Raw genomic sequence first — 17,329 nt, forward strand, 5'->3', positions numbered from 1 at the left:
CCGCCTTGGTTTCCGCATAGTGCGTCGAATAATCAGTCGCAACTATAATCCACTTATTGCCAGAAGATGACACAGGTAATGGGCCCAGAAGATTTGGTCAGAAGGTGTGCGAGGTGGCGCAATTTGTTGGAGCAAACCTGCGGGCTTCAGCGGTGGGGACTTGCGACGTTGGCACTCACGGCAACCTCTGACGTAGTGGTGGATGGTCGTTGCAAGTTTAGGCCAATAATAGGCCTGACGCACTCAAGCGAGCGTGCGTGCAAATCCCAAGTGGCCGGAGGTGGGTTCATCTTGACACACTGAAAGGATGTCGTTGTGGAGGTCTGATGGCACGACTAGAAGGTAGGTCCGGTCACCGTTGCTGGAGTTTTTCTTGTACAATACGCCATTGCGAATGCAAAAAGAGAATAAGTGGCGGGAAAATTGTCGAGGTACATTGGAAACATGGCCCTCTAGGTGATCCATGACAGACCGCAGGTCAGCGTCACCACGCTGCCTTGCCACCAAGTCCGAACTGCTGATCACGCCTGGGAAACGATTGTCATCCTCTGTGTTGTCATCAGCTTTCTCGACAGGTGCACGTGAGAGCGTGTCGGCGTCTTCGTGTTTATGTCCGGACTTATAGGCAATTGTGTAATAAAATTCATGAAGACGAAGTCTCCAGCATGCTAGGCAGCCTGATGGGTCCCGGAGATTGGTCAGCCAGCACAAGGAATGGTGGTCTGTGAGCACTTTGAAATGGCGACCATAGATATAAGTCCGAAATTTCATCGTGGCCCAGACGACAGCGAGGCACTCCTTTTACTAGGTGGAGTAGTCGATTTCGGTGCGCGAGAGTGTGCGACTCGCTTAGTGCGGCCTTGTAAGGCCTTGCCTAGGAGGCAGTCGGCCAGGCGCCGAGGTAGTCTCCAATAGCCCATGCTCATGGGGCAGTCTTAGATTTTGGCGGCTGACCCTGCACTTGCGTGTCGACAGGGAGAGGTCTGGGGTCCTCGGTGTTAGGAGGGGTGTGTGACATATTCCAGGGCTATTTACCCAGCACCTCCACCACAAAAACTCAAAAATTGGTTCCGGAACCAAAAGAGCTAGGCACAGGCCGCAAGCAGTGAAGCAGTCTTCCGGCTGCAAGAGCACGCGCATCTCTCACTTCTTTGTCCTCTAGGCGCCGCTCGGGGACACCTGGCGGAAATATTTTACCCTCAGCACGACTCAAAAGCTTTCTTTGCATGCATACATAGAAAGGGAGCATGACTTTTAAGGGATGTAGGTGCCTCCAGAGGTAGTGTCATCTGCTATGGGCAGACACGAGTGATGTGTAACAAGCAAGGAACTGCATCTTGCAAATTTTTGTTACTGCAGTTTCTACAAGCATGAATGGCTCACCAGCCATACATCATTAAATTTTAAACATAGGGGTGCTGAGGGAATTTTCTAATGTAAAGAATTTGGCTTTCTGCAAGGGAAATTTGTCATCATTGGAGCCTAAATACAACCTTTGTTTGTAAAGTTCCGAAACTGAGTCCATTAAAAAAAAATGCATTTAGCATTGAAATCATTTTTGCAGCACCCCTTCGAATTAGGCTTCCTTGCAGTCTATACACAGCTTCCAACGCTTTTTTTTTTTTTCCAATATACTGTCAACCCCAACCGGGGTTTTTACAGGGGCTTCTTGAGGTCTTGGAAAGTCTGAAAACGCTTCTTTTGGCAGGGCTGTCAGCTCCTTTGTCGTGGCGTCTTGAATGGCCTCCACGATCCACATCCAGCAACCTTTTAGGGCTCTCTTCACATGAGGAAACAGGAAAAAATCGCATGGGGAGACGTCAGGCGAGTATGGCGGATGGGGCAGTACAGTTATGCTGTGCTTGGCAAGAAATTTTGTCACGCTGAGAGCAGTGTGCAGCCTTGCGTTATTGTGGAGAAGGCTCCATTGTCCAGATGCCCATAGGTCAGGGCAACGGCGTCGCAGTGCATCACACATGCGTTGGAGCACGCAGATATAAAACTCCTGATTCACTGTACGCCCTTGTGGGACGAACTCGTGGTGTATGACACCTCTGGCATCGAAAAAAACTATCAGCATCGTCTTTGTTTTGGTCTTCTGTTGCCGCACCTTTCTCGACGCCAGAGAGCTTGTGGACCGCCATTCGACGCTCTGCCTCTTTGTTTGAGGATCGTATTGAAAACACCATGTTTCTTCTTCAGCAATGTTGCTGTCGACGAATGCAGCATCCTTCTCTGCCTCGGAGAGCAAATTAGTGCTCACTGATGCCCGCCTGTCCTTCTGGTCTTGTGTGAGGGAATGCGGCACAAGTCTGGCATTCAGCTTACGTTTCCCCAATTTCTCATGCAAAATTTGATGGCATGTTGTCTTACTAATGTCAAGAGCATCTGATAGCACGCGGGCTGTAATGGTGCGGTCTTGCTGTACAATTTCCCTGATCCATGCCAAGTTGCTTTCATTCCATGAGGTTGAAGGGCGCCCCTGCCTTGTGCCGTCTTCCAGCAACGTTCCCCCCAAAACGAACCTCTTGTGCCACTCGAAAACTCACGCCCGCGATAATGTCTCGTTGCCGTAAGCATCACGAAGGAGCTCATACGTCTGTGTGGCTGTCTTGTCAAGCTTCACACCGAATTTTATGTTTACACGCTGTTCGAGGTGGACGTTCATCTCTCTACATTCACTCAGAGTAGAATGCGCAAATGACTAGTGACAACGTATTTTTCTACATGTAGTGCCATCTAGCGGCTGCCACAGCAATTAACACAAAAAGGCCAGGTTAGCCCGAAAAGATGGCGCTACACATACACACCAACATTTGTTTTGGGTAATCATTTCTGGAGAAGAAAATAAGTCAGCCTCGAAGCTTTGCGGACAAAGGTTGTATATGCCTGTGAACTCTGAATGCTATGGTACCCTGGCGTCATATATAGATCAGCGTGTGGTATTCGTGTGTGCCTACTAATTAGCTTATAATTAAACTTGTTCTCTTGCGCTGTTTCGGTTCCAATGGCCGAACAGTGGCCATGACATCACAGATGAGACAATGTTGAGGTCATGTGAGGCATACAAAAATTATCATATAGTTGCTGTTTCATCGTTTTATTTCACTCTAAGCCTTATGCCAGTCTGCCTCAACCAATAAACAAGAAGCTATCACAAGCAGTTATTTTATGCTCTGCATGACCTTAATGTTGTCTTAACTGGTCCATGACATAACCACCACTCTGCCAATAACACTTCTGTTGGGCCTAGTTGGTGCATGGTGATACAGATGAACGATGTGCGCAAAACATTCGACGAACCACATACACGGGAGAAACACAAGGACTGGCGCAACACTAGGAAAATAGTTGTTAGTGTTGTGCCAGTCCTTGTGTCTCTCCCGTGTATGTGGTTTGTCGAATTTTTTGCGCACATCGTTCATCTGTATCACCAGTCTGCCATTAAAATTGAAACTGTAACAAAAGAAAAAAAAATTGAATGATTAATTATTTTTAGAGTTTAGGCTAATTACACATGGCGATCCATGTTTACTGGTGTCTTGTGCATCATTGCAAAGAAAGAACACCCAAAAAAGAATTTGGTGTCCTAACTCCTTTAAGCATGAGGTGTTTAGAGACAGTGGCCCAGAGCCATTGAGGAGTGGATGTACTGAGGTCAGAGTAAACTTTAATTGAATACCCGAAAATCTCTCTGCCTCAAGGGCCATCAGATTTGCACTAAAGAGGGTAGTGCATGGCAGCATCAAACCAACAGCTTGTAGATTAAGAAACTTGGGACTTGTTAGCCCTAGAAGGTCACTCTGATTGTAGTACAGAGGAGATGCTATGCATGTTGTGGCCAAATTTTTCGTTTGTTGGATCACTTTTGTTGCCAGATTACAGCAGTTTTAACTGGCATGTTAGTCAAAAGTATCCTGCTGCCGTTACTTGCATCTATAGATAACTTGAGTCAGCCTCGTTATAATTATGCTCCTGAGATACAATTCCAGTACTGAGTGCTCACTGAAACATTTTGACTCATTGGGCTTATTCACTCCAAAGCTGCCCACTTGGAAATTGTAGCATGGTTTTATCTGACTGGACCTGTGAACTCTCTACAGCTCAGCCATCCTAGTAAATTTTTGTATGCGTGCTCAATAACATGCTTCACCTGTTGATGCTCCAACAGAAAAAAAATACCGTAAAGTCCGGCATACAATTTGTGGACTATGCATGTTGAATAGTTAAGATTTAGTGCTTTGCAGACTATCTGTCAATGCATGCTTATGCAGTATTTTTGTTTTCAAAATTTCCTGTCATAATGTGTCCTGTCCTACATAATTCTCACTGTCGTGGTAGTTCCTTTTCTCAGCCTATTCTATGCTTTGTCACAATTTTGTTGTTTTTTTACATTCAAGCTTTCACTGTGCTTCTGTCACCATTACACAGCTGGCTGATTTTAAGGCGACAGCCTTTAATGGCTCATACTCGCAATGACCATCCGTCCATTAAATCCCCACCTAGGTCACATGACCTTGTGATGTCATGTGATCTATAATTTGCATAGTTCAAATCAATGCAATCAGTCGCAAACGGTTTTCGCCTTCCTGCAGCTAAGAGATACCTAAGTGCCTCCAACGAATTTTTACGCGTGCTTATCGTCAGTTATTGGCATCTTGATTTCAAAGAACGTTGTTCTTCCTACTTGTCTTTAAAATGAAAGTGGCCAACCCAAGCATCTGAGGTTCTTAATGCATGTACTCCTGGGGGTTTTGCCTCCAATAAGAAAGATTGTGAAAGTCATGCGTGTAGAAGAACAGTCGCAGTGCCTCTAAAAAAAAGGGTGTTCCGTGCACTGTGCCTTTCTGGGGACAAAAGCAGTTAACATATTCCTGCAAGTCATCTCGGCAGACTATATACCAGGTGTGAACACTGTAATAAATTCTTTTTCTTTGGCAGAATTGGGCCCTGCAGGGCTGACTATAGTGCAGAAATTACAGTAATGCAATTTAAAAGATGCCTTGGGATAGAAATAGGGCTGATGCAAAGTAGGAAAACTGATTGTTAGAACTAAGCCACTGTCGTGGCAAAAAAAACTTGTTTACTATTTTTCTAACAGAAGCTGTTGATTTTGATAGAGCTATGGTAACAAGAGAACCAAATTTAAAGTTATGTATGGAATGGCAAAGTCATATGTTTGTTTGGCAACAGGAGCGTGTCATGGACAGGAAAAGACGTTAGTAGTAATTTGAAAATGTTTCTGCCAGACATAAGTTTTCTTATACTCCACTTCATTGGGATGGAAATAAAAGATGTTTCGTATCTTTGATATCATCAAATCATGCGAAAAGGTCTTCGTTCTTCTGCGTACTCAGCTAAGTTGATGAGTATATGGGATGTGTAAATGTCCCAGATGCTGTGGGAAATGATGCTGCATAGTGCAATGCCTTCTCATGTCTGATACACTATTCTTGGCTTTAGTAATTAAATGAACAAACTACCTTATGACATTTAGTGTTTGTAACCTAAAAAACATTCTTGAGCCTCAAACATTCTCTTTGTGTCTCTGTGTGTTTAGGTGCTCTGAAAAAGACCTGGCATTTGTTCGCTCCTGGCTTCCTTGTGTGTTTTTCTCGGGAGGCATTACGGTTGGCAATATTGGCCGGCTGCTTGCTTTGGTAAGAAAACTGGTTTTGTCTGAATGTAAAGTGATACAGCATGGGAGAGACAGTCTCCCTCTCTTGGCTATGTTACGCCAACTATCCAATGTAGTGCCTTAGTGAATTGTCTGAATGATGTAGCTGAAATGTGAAGAATAGCAAGGATACTATAGCACAGGCTATATATGAGCCAGCTGGCTGTTACCTCACTAAGGCCACCTTAATTCTGCAAGTGGCAGAAACTACATGGCTGAATGAAGATGCTTTATTGAGATAATGCAGAACAAAAACGTTTTAAACCTGAAGAGGGTCAAAACGAAACTTTTGTGCATAGAATTTGGTTGGTAGAATAATTTATGTAAAGCTTGGGGAGAACGTCTTATGTAAACAGGGTCATTGCCGAATGCTGCCCTGAGAAGGGGACTAATCACAGCACTATAAAGAACATGTAAATCTACAAATGTAGCACTACAATAGGCATTGTTTACATTGCAGCGAAGAAATGTGTGGACTTGTTCTGTTCTTGTTCAGGAACTTTTATGAGAATCAGGAGAGCACGGGGGTGGGATGAGAAGGAAAAATGCATTGTTAAGAGACGAAAAGATAGAAGTGCAGAAAACTAGTGTGGACTTGTTCTAGCTGAAATTAAGATTAACGGGTGTTTAATGACGGCGTGGATAATAAGAGAAAGGGAAACTAGTTAGTTGTAAGGGACAGAATCGGATGTAACGAGGTTAAAAAATCTGCTGGGGTAAGCTGGCCATAACTTGTGCAACTTGGGAACATGGGAGCTACTACAGATCACAAAGGGAGGAATTTTCCTGCAATGTATTTGACTTGTATTTGGTTTGTATGATGATTGCACTAGTGGCTGCAGTTCATCTGCCACTTAGCACTAAATGGCTTGCATGAAGAGAAGTAGTTGCTTGATTAAAATAGCTTAAATGCATATCTATTACCTGTTCCTCTATGCATAACTTCAGTTTGGGATAGAGCCCAGTTTTTCATCTACCTTGGTTGAAATTGGGTATGTCATCATATACATTGTTATTAACGGTAACATTATTTGTGAGATCTTTATCAGCATGAAGGACAGCAATTGCATCAGTGAGTCAAAAAATGGAAGCAAACTGATACCTGGTAGCGTGCTTATAAATTTGAGGGGGTGAGATTCATTTTGCACCAGCACCTTACAGTGATGATAGCATGAAAAGAGGCCACAAGACTTTGGGAACATCTCCTGGGCTTTGCTTTGTGTGCTTATATTTGGGAACAGTGTTTCCCTCTAGTGCAAGCCTTGCAACTTCCTTCATGTTGTTGTTCTCTCACTTGTGCCTGGTGTATGAATGAACATTTTGCTTTGCAGGGTGAGTCATCTGACGAACCTCTCACTTCCAAGAAGCACCAGGAATAAGATCCACTTTGCCGGTCCCCAGGACAACTCATCTCGTACCTCCCCAGAGCCTGCAGTGAAGCACGTGGCACCAGCTTAGGTGGCTGATTGAGGACAGTGAAATGTGTGTGAAACGTTCCTTGCCTGGACTTGGTGTGCGAAACGCCTTCACTTCAGCAAGCAGCACCACTACCAAGCTGTGTGTGTCTGCAGGCTCGGCAAAAGAAACGTGTGTCTGTGATGCTGACTGTAGACAGACTGTACACTGTGACACGTGTGTTTGTGTGTGATTGTGTCTTCTTTGTGTGGACTCCTCCACTTATTGTGGCCAGTGTGAACAAACTAAACCAGACAGCCTGCATTTTGTGCATGTTGTGTGCTGTTCCGCCAAGAGATCAAGACTCGCAAGAATTTATGCTCTGGTTTTCTCATATGCTTACACATTCAGTGTACATGGGTATAATGGGAGCACTTTATACGTACTTACTTTTTTTTTTTTTTTGACAGTTTGCACAGCATGTATCAAATTGCAGAATGTTTCGTGAAATCTTTATATTTAAATTTCTCGCGGACTTATGGAGTTGTCTGAAGCCTTTAATGCAGATGTGAAAGTTCATCTACTGGCTCCAGAAAGGTTGAGCTTGCAGCCATTTCTGCGCATACTGTTGACAGCAAACATTCTATTGCAAGGATTGCTACTTTCGAGTCGAGTCCTACTATATCTTGCAATGCTGCAGTTGTAATACTAAATTTAGTAGCATATGTCCGCAGAGAAAAGGTGTTATGTGTCCAAAGAAAGTGATGACGCGTGCATTAGTGATGGCTGGTAATTTCAAGCCTCTTGATAGCATGCCACTTATGTTACGGAAAAAGGTTTCTTTGCAGTGTGATTCTGAACCCTTGCAGCCATAATTCACTGCCTCGGTTCACCTAGAATCTGTAGCTGTCTGAAATGCAGCGGACCTAGCCTAGATAATAAAATAGTTGCCTAATTACTGCTGAAAATGCAGTGTGTACAGTTAGTTTAGGCCAAAAAAAATCTGTACCTGTCTAGGATTGTTAAATTTAATATTAATTTTGAGTCTGCTAGTGTACTGTTCTGTGGAATCTTTATAGGTTTTTTTTTTTTTTCATTGCTTTGTGTAGAGACTGTGTGTTTCAGTGAGGCACTAAGCAACTTATGTGCGTTGAGAAATGCCAACCCTCGTAGTAGTTGACAGCAGCAAAGCAATACTTTCTTTTGATTGTCCAAACATGCATGGAATTGCAATATTGGGCTGCATTTAGTCGCTTTGAACATGCACAATACTGTTTCTATCTCGCACCAAATGCACAGATTATCCAAGCAATACTTTTTTTTGCATTCATGTTGTTGGCAGGGGTACTTTACAGCTGCTCACTTGCTTCCTCATCGTATTTATCATATTACACATTGCTGTTTTTATATTTTTTGCAAAGTACTGCTTGAGTTAGTGTCCACGGCAGGAGAAGCTGCCGGTATTTATATAACATACCTTATTTAGAGTCTGTTCCTGACGTTAGTATGGGTGATTCTCTTTTACAACCGCCTTTTGGAAGACAAATTTGGGGCTTGTACCTGTGCTCAGTTAGCAGCTGTTCGGCACGCATAAACAGTTCATGCTCAAGTGTTGTGCTGTAAAACTGTGACGTTCCGTCAAACAATAGACTGTGGTACTCGCTACGTTACGCCTTGCAATAGCTTTTTGCTGATAAGCTCCATTAAGCTCATCACATAATTTAAATAGTCACTATTTGTGCAGATCTGTTGTTTTGGCAGTTTTCTTGGTTATCCAAGCCTCAGTGTGATGACAGAGTAAATTGAATTTCATCAAAAATTTCATGTCTATTCTCAGTGTGCCATATATATTGAACACATTTTAGTGCTTGTTGCTGTTTCTGTACAATAGCGAAGTACAGTAAATGCAATATGTGCAGGCCTCGAGTGGTCTAATAAAGTTTATGTACCTGCTTCCCCCACAACTCAGTGCCAGCGTTATGTAAATGTGACAGTTTCTTAGGGACTAAAGAGTCTCTGCAACAAGCAATGGTGCCAAGGGGAGGTGAGGGGTGGCAGCTGCCTTCCCGTAAAATTGCCAACATTTCCTTCAAGTGGTGACTGAGAGGAAGTTTCTCGATATCATAGTTTGTATTAGGCCCCTCTCGCTGGTGAGCGAGTGCATAAAACTCTCGCCGGTGCATTAAATTTATTGATTTTGTCTCTGTGAGGAACAATATTCCATAAAGGCACCAAGCCTATTACCCCCCATTACCACTTACCCATTCTCCAGGCCACCCCACTACGAATGTTTTGGTGTGTTGTCCCTGTCTGCAACATGGTCACAGATGAAAGTTACTTTGGTGATTCATGCTGCAGGGCAATACTTGTGTATTTGTAATATGAGTGTGATTTACTCATATCAAATGAGCAAGCTTAGTTTTCAATATGGCACATGGTTATTCAAAGGAACAGAGATTGTTATAGCAGATAAGAGCCACAGAGATGCAGATCTTCAGCGCTGGCAAACGTTCAGAGGTAAGTACAATTTTAAGCTCTCTGAACATGTTCACTGTGTCGTGGGCTATTGGTAGGTCACGTACGGCACGAATACTGAATGGCAGTATGAAGCCGTGGTACAGCTCGGGTTTTTCATACAGCCCACAAAAACGCATGCCAGGTTGCTATTGCCATCGGTTCTTGGTTCCTGCTCGCCGGAGGCTCACTCGTGGGTCACAACTCACCAAAGACAATCTTGGCTACGTTGGCCGCGATGCACAGTGATTATAGGCCCCGAAAATCGCTGCCATAGTGAACGTGTTATTTATTTATTTATTAGCAAATACTGCAGTCTCAAGGAGACCAAGCAGGTGGGCATCTCGTACAACATTTTTTTCCGATTAACATCAATTATACATATGCTCTTGCGTTTAACATGTGAAAGATAACAAAAGTGAACAAGCACGCATTTCAGTTTTGTAGAATGATCTTCACGTAATCTCAGCAGAAAGGAACTTGCATACGCTACCCATCAGAATAATGATAACCTGATGAAAGTACGGAAAAAAGGCACAGAATGTCACAACGCAAAATACAGCAGCAGCGCCTGCTCAAAATTGTAAGTGGAACAAATTTCAGAGGGGAGACCATTCCACTATCTAACTGTACGAGGAAAAAAAGAATATTTATACAAGTTAGTGCGGGCACGGAAAGGCAGCAAATTGTGAGCGTGACGGTGCCTTGACGCGTGTGGCAGGTAACGTTGAATGTATGGCCGTCCGTTAAATTCCAGTGACTTGTCATACATCATGAAAAGAAATTTAAGTCTTGCTATAGTTCTTTGCAATTCTAAGGTAGGGATATGGTTTTCAGCCATGAGTTGTGACAGGGAATCAGTGGGCCTGAACTTGATGAAAATGAACCTCACTGCTTGCCTCTGAACCATTTCAAGTTTATGTTTATACTTTAGATGAAAGGGATCCCATACTATGGCTGCGTACTCTAATGTCGGCAATATGTAAGTTCTGTAGGCTAGCAGTTTCAAATCAGGAGGTGCTGTTTTCAGCTTATGACGCAGAAAGCAGAGTTTTCGGGAGGCTGATGCGCAACTGTTATCAATGTGTTTGGGCCATGAAAAAGAGTTTGTGAACGTCACACCTAGGTATTTGTATTCTGTGACTTCCTTTATTTGAGTATTATTGATGCAATATGAAAATGGCTGTTTTTTGTTCGTGACGCGAAGTAAGACCGTTTTTTCAGTGTTTAGGGTCATAGACCAAGCCGTGCACCATTCATTAAGTGTGGCTAAACTATTGTGTAACTGAAGTTGATCGCCACAGCCTGTAACCTGTTTAAAAAGCAGACAATCGTCCGCGAATAATCTGACGTTAACATGAGGATGAACGGCACTAGTTATATTATTAACATAGATTATGTCCAAGAACATAGATTATCATTAACATAGATTACATCCCAGTACGCTTCCTTGAGGCACTCCGGACGAAACCGGTAGCACATTGGAGGCATGGCCATTTACATCCACGAACTGAGTGGGGTTCGAAAGGTACGCTCATATCCAGTTTATTATGAATGCAGGAAGACCGAAGTTAGTAAGCTTTTCAAGAAGTTTGCCGTGAGGAACGCGATCAAACGCTTTGCTAAAATCAAGGAAGATAAGATCGGCCTGCCCAGAAGAATCAAGTGTTAGAGCGATTTCGTGAACAGTTGTTAAAAGTTGGGTACCATGTCGAGAAATCCCTCCGAAATCCATGCTGAAATGGAGAGAGTAAGTTGTTAGCTTCAAGAAAATTCGTTATGCAGTGAGCAATGATGTGTTCTAGTGTTTTGCAGCTCGTAGATGTCAGTGAAATTGGGCGGTAATTTTCGCTAAGCTGGCGGTCAGCCTTTTTGTGGACTGCTATGACACGGGTCACATGCCAATCGTCGGGTAAAGTTGCCGTGCTAATAGATAAAGAAAAGATAGCTGTTAAAAATGTGTGCAATAGGCTCGGCATAACGATGAAAGAAAGAATTCGGTACGCCATCTGGGCCCCCAGAAGATTTTTGTTTACTTTTAGCAATAATGAAAACACGGTCTCAAAAGATATTAAGTCTGACACTTGGTAGCAAGAAGATGAAGCCTCTGTGACACTATCAACCTGGTTGAATACAGAATGAAAGTATTCATTCATTATGTTAGAAATTTCCTGAGGATCAGCAATCACATTATCGTGCTGCCTTATTTCTTACAAGTGTGTGCTCTTATCTCCAAGGTATCACCAAAACTTATCAGGGCTAGTTTTTAGGTATTTCGGCAAGGTACTTTAAAACATTTCTGTCGGGCTAGCAATAATGCATCAGAAAGCTGGGTTTGCAGTTGGCGAATATCTTCAGGGTCTCTGTTCTTCCGCTTTTTTGCGCGTTTTAGCCAATGGTTTAAATGTTTAATTTTTCTGTCAACCCATGGGTTTGTTCACCATGCTTTAATACATTTGTTCGAAAAAAAGGCATCGATGCAGTGTTTACAGCAAGTTACCAACGCCTACCATAGTGAATTAATATCAGTTTTTAGTAAGTTGTCAAACAGCTTCCATACTTCATCAAGGACAGATTGATCATTGGCATGACTGAAGTCTTTAACAGTTTTACCACCTTTAATGCCTTTTTTCTTGCAGTTATCAAGGCTGCAACTGAACAGCACAAGCTTGTGGTCAGATATTCCCTCCTCCACGCAAACCTCTAACTCTGTAATATTCTTGCTAACAAATACAAGAACCAATATTGAGCCAGTGTCACCATTTTCGCGCATTTATTCAAGTATGACTTGTTTTCAGTTGCAAATGCAAGCATTATGTCAAGAAGAGGGCTATCGACAAGCTGTATTTCACGCCTATGTAGCCGGTCCACTGCAGGTAGGTTAAAATCACCCGCCGTAATAATTTGCCGGTCTTGCAGGTCTGTTGCAGTTTTTCTAAAAATATATCACTGGTGACAGCTTTATGCAATGCCTCATCAAATGAACAAGCTATCACCACTGTTAACACTCGACTGAATCTATGATTGACAAGTTGCTGCATGCTAGAAATTGTCGTGAAAACCTCCCAAATCCAAACATTATAAGACAAAGTTCGAGTCTTAAACCAGGAATTTAGCAAACAGTATGAAAAAATTAATGTGGATTAGCTCTGCTAATCCAGGACATAAAAAGCGAAAGCGAGATTGATGTCTCCACTGACCCACGGAGCCAGTTGTGCGCCTTTCCTTTCGTGAAAATGAACGGCCTTTGCAAAGTTGTCAACGCCAATGAACTCTATGAACCGCCCATCAGCTCACTTGTTTTGTTTGATTTTTGAGGAAAGGAAATGGCACAGTAACAGTATCACATATCTCGGTTGACACCGAACCGCGCCGTAAAGGAAGGGGTAAAGGAGGGAGGGAAAGAAGAAAGAGAAAACTGAAAGTTGGATTTTCGAGGAAAGGCGCGGCGCTGCGCAGCGGCGGAACACCAGTGGCTCGGTGCTACCAGTGGCGCATGCGCAGTAGTGACTAGGGAGCGAGAGAGAGAGAGAGAAACGAAAGGTCAGGCGACGGAGTCGGCGGCGGCCACCTAGCTGCGCCGTGCGTGACGTCACTCGTGCTCCGACATACGCCGGCTCACGCGAAGCGCGGCGTTGACTAGCGTAGTGGAGCTTTTCGCTTCAAAACTGACTGATCTATATCTTCCTGATCTTGCTCTTTGACACCGAAGACAATTAGTTTGATCGGCGACTGCGGTCTTTGAGATCAGTCAGTTTTTCATACTGTTTGCTAACTTCCTGGTTAAGGCTCAAACTTTGTCTTCTAATGTTTGGATTTGGGAGGTTTTCACGCCAATTTCTAGCAGCAACTTGTCAATTAGATTCAGTCGAGTATTAACAGTGGTGATAGCGTGTTCATTTGATGTAAGACGCTCCCGAATACAAGCTAGCTCAGTTAATATGTTTGCCTGCCCTATTTGAAGGTTAGCAAACAACTCTTCAACTGTGGGGCCAGGATTTTCTTCGATGTCACCACAAACAAGCAATTACACATACAGAAACAATCGTAAGCAATTGACATATATATGACCCCCATATTGTGAGCGTATTATTACCCTGAAAGAAAACGAAGGCTGAACACAACAATGGGTGGATGCTTTGTTTTAAAGGGGCTGTGAAAGGAAAGGCAGTCTCAACAAAGATATAGGCCTAGGATGCTAAAGGAGGCAGCATCAAAAATATCCTCCAGCAAAATTTTTTTCGATGCGTTTTGTGGCAGCTGAGTTAACTGAAGTCAAAATTTGGATTTCCGTGTCTTCACACCTTTCCCCCTCTCGTCACTTTTTGCACGCTCCACGCACTCGCCCGCTCCGCCTGCAGCCGACGAGCGCGGGAATTCTCCAGGGGGCGGAGCCAACGCCCCCTAACAGAATGGTTTGGCGTTGGCACGGCGAACCAATGATAGCAGTCCGCTGCTGACGTAACGAGCGCTACATGACGCAATGCGCGCGGATTCGGGCGAAAGCCCGGCCAGACCGGCACCGTTGGTCGCTGCGAGGCGCGGAAGCGGCAGTTTTTAAAATTGTATTCTAAATTATCGGCTTGCTCTTGCTGTCTTGTGCGCGGCATGAACGCTCGGTGGCCTGTACTCTAATATAATGCAGGCATTTTATAGCCAACCTCAAACACCCTTTTAAGGGACCTTTCAATGCAATTTGTTTTAATTTGAGTTTGGCATACCACGACGTGAAGCAACTTTGCTGCGTCGCCTGTGGCTTGGTTTAGCTTTAGAAAAAGCGTTATAGTCCACTGTGGCTTATTGTCGGGAACACATGATGCAAACATAATGAGCACGTGATTTCCTCAGGCACACGTACGACCCTGTGACATGCGCGTGTCATGAAGGTGATACTTTCGTACATTTGAAAAAGTTCTGTTGGCTGTTATAAGTACGAACAAGATAAAACGTATAGCGTTAGGCTATGGCGGCTGCGCCCTAATTACTCACAACTGACTCAAAATATAACCGACATGATTGGTGGCCAGCGCTGGCCAGGTGTCGGCCGTTGTTTGCTTGCCTACGCGTCGGCGGCCAACTATTGCCACGCGTTTGCTAGTGGACGGTTGTTTGCATTTTGCCAACCACTAGCCGGCACAGCAGCTGGCCAGCCGTTGCCCGACGCTTGTCTGAGTTTAGTCGGTCGAGCTCATCGGCTACCAACTCAAGACCGGCGACTTACCAACCACCAACCACTGGCCAATTTCTCTGGGGACATTCCCATTGGTAGGTCGTAGCATAGAAGTGCCAATGAATAGAACAACCGCAGAATTCAGGCGCAAACTAAGTTTCAGCTGGAATGGAAGTACTAACAGTCGCGTCCTTAGCGACGTGTAGCGGCGACAAAAAAGAAAGTGCTCCATTGTATCTGGCTCAACACAATTCAACCTTCTTGCCTTCCTTCTCCTCCTTATAAATAAAAAAACTGCTAAAATACGGGCGTCTAGATTACACTAAAAAAAGTGAATACTGGTGTAAAAATGGGAACTGTGCATTTGCCCTTCTAACGGTATGAGTGGGTATTTGTTCTACTTCATGTTACACAATGACTTCGCCAAAGCTTCAGTTCTCTCATTTTTTTCAAACTGCCATTTCAGAAAAGGTTCGACGGCTTCGGTTCTTAAAACAATCGTGAATGTGTCATCTAACGTCTCTGCAGATAGTGCGCAAGTTAGGCGGTTTTGGTTTCCGTTTCTCAATTATTGTGTTTCCGCCCGTCAAGCACAGATGGCGCCAAGTAACAAATGAACTCATGCATGCACTAAAGTCTCTACATCAGCTAATGTAGGGACTTTCGCCTGCACGGATTGCGTGTGTCGGAGCGCTCGGCTGTGGCATATGTATGACAACGAACACCGAGCCGCATTTCGAACCCATTGTTTTGACCGCGGAGGTACTTCGGCATGACAGGTCATTCATTGAAGCGAAATGATTTGGCGCGTGCTTTCCCATATCCGACATAGACCTCGGCGATTCACCCGCGCAACCAAAGGAACCTTTCTCCCCCTCTCCCGCTCGCTCGGCCGCTTCGCCATTTGTTGATGAACGTGTTTTGGGCAAGCAATTCCGGCACAGCTATTGCAACTGTATGGTACCTGCACTTACATCCATCCACGTCATTTCAGTTGTGCACCAGTGTTTTCTGTAAATACACCTCTCTGTTTTTCTGAGGGCACGTACCCCTTAATTCGTCACGATTTTTTTTTTTTTACACTGGTGACTACCAAAGTGCACTAACCCTCTACCCTCAGCACTTCATGCCCCCCCCCCCTCACCTAGAATTTAGACAGCCCCCTAATTAGTTCCACGGGAAATCGAGCTCTGCTGTACACTCTACACGTTGAGAGTAACCGCACAATTCCAGGTAGCACTGAAACGCTACAACAATGTTAGTTTTTGTCTTGGTCAGACTTTAATATATTGTAATGAATGTCCTCTTTACTAACGTGAACTATAAAATGTTGCAAACGTTGATACAACCTTAATTGAACATATAATTAAAGTACATAAATGCAATTTCCTCTAAAATGGTAAAGGCAGCAAGGACCAGATGTTGAAGGGCGTCCCATACGTGATAGTGGGGACGGGTAATATAACCTGATATAAGCAAAGTTTTATAACAAAATAATGGAGATTTGCATGCGATCTATGGCAGGCACAATCTAAAAGAAATTTACAAGCAAGTTGAAGAACATCTTTACTGCCAGATCAGTGGGAAAAGTTCTGAGGCACAGCTTGAAATACAGTTGTAATATTGCTTTGTAGTTAATAAGCATTTACATTTGATATGTATATTAGAACAATGTTTAATTTATTCAACGTTAAACTACACCTACGAAGTTTAACACTAAAATAACGTTCCAATGAACCATGAATGTAACGTTACTGCAACTTACATAACAATATTATAACATTATTTTAGTGCGCCGTGCTACCTCAGGTACTGCTTGTCTTAAAGGGGCTATTCCCCCATTTACTTTGAGGGGAATAGTTCGGAGCAGTGCCTACGTCATCTAGTCGGAGTATAGGTGCACGTTCATTGCCTGTGAAGCCATGCATGTAACGTTACTGCAACTTACATAACAACATTATAACATTATTTTAGTGCGTCGTGCTATCTCGGGTACTGCTTGTCTTAAAGGGGCTATTGCCCCCTTACTTTGGTGGGAATAGTTCGGAGCAGTGCCTACGTCATCTAGTCGGAGTATAGGTGCACGTTCATTGCCTGTGAAACCGTGCATGTAACGTTACTGCAACTTACATAACAATATTGTAACATTATTTTAGTGCGCTGTGCTACCTCGGGTACTGTTTGTCTTAAAGGGGCTATTCCCCCCTTACTTTGGTGGGAATAGTTCGGAGCAGCGCCTACGTCATCTAGTCGGAGTATAGGTGCACGTTCATTGCCTGTGAAACCGTGCATGTAACGTTACTGCAACTTACATAACAATATTATAACATTATTTTAGTGCGCTGTGCTACCTCGGGTACTGCTTGTCTTAAAGGGGCTATTCCCCCCTTACTTTGGGGGGAATAGTTCGGAGCAGTGCCTACGTCATCTAGTCGGAGTATAGGTGCACGTTCATTGCCTGTGAAACACTTGCCGGACAGTACGCTGTCAAAAACACTGTCTCGGTGTATATTAGGGCGTGGCAAGGGATGGCGAGGCGTAGGGCTTGAGGCGAGAGATGTGGACAACGTCAC

The 17,329-nt window shown here is 43.9% G+C and overlaps 1 protein-coding gene across 1 annotated transcript in view; it reads left to right on the plus strand.

Moving 5' to 3' along the window:
* Positions 1-9,040, plus strand: part of LOC144126052 (insulin-induced gene 1 protein-like) — a 12,522-nt gene extending 3,482 nt beyond the window's left edge. Inside the window, exons 4-5 of the mRNA XM_077659958.1 lie at positions 5,561-5,660; positions 7,009-9,040. Coding sequence (XP_077516084.1) covers positions 5,561-5,660; positions 7,009-7,056 — 148 coding nt within the window. The 3' untranslated portion in view covers positions 7,057-9,040. The remainder of the gene's footprint in view (positions 1-5,560; positions 5,661-7,008) is intronic.
* Positions 9,041-17,329: the final 8,289 nt, after the last annotated feature.

The sequence above is a fragment of the Amblyomma americanum genome, chromosome 3 (genome assembly GCF_052857255.1).
Source record: "Amblyomma americanum isolate KBUSLIRL-KWMA chromosome 3, ASM5285725v1, whole genome shotgun sequence".
In the NCBI taxonomy this organism is placed as follows: Eukaryota; Metazoa; Arthropoda; class Arachnida; order Ixodida; family Ixodidae; genus Amblyomma; species Amblyomma americanum.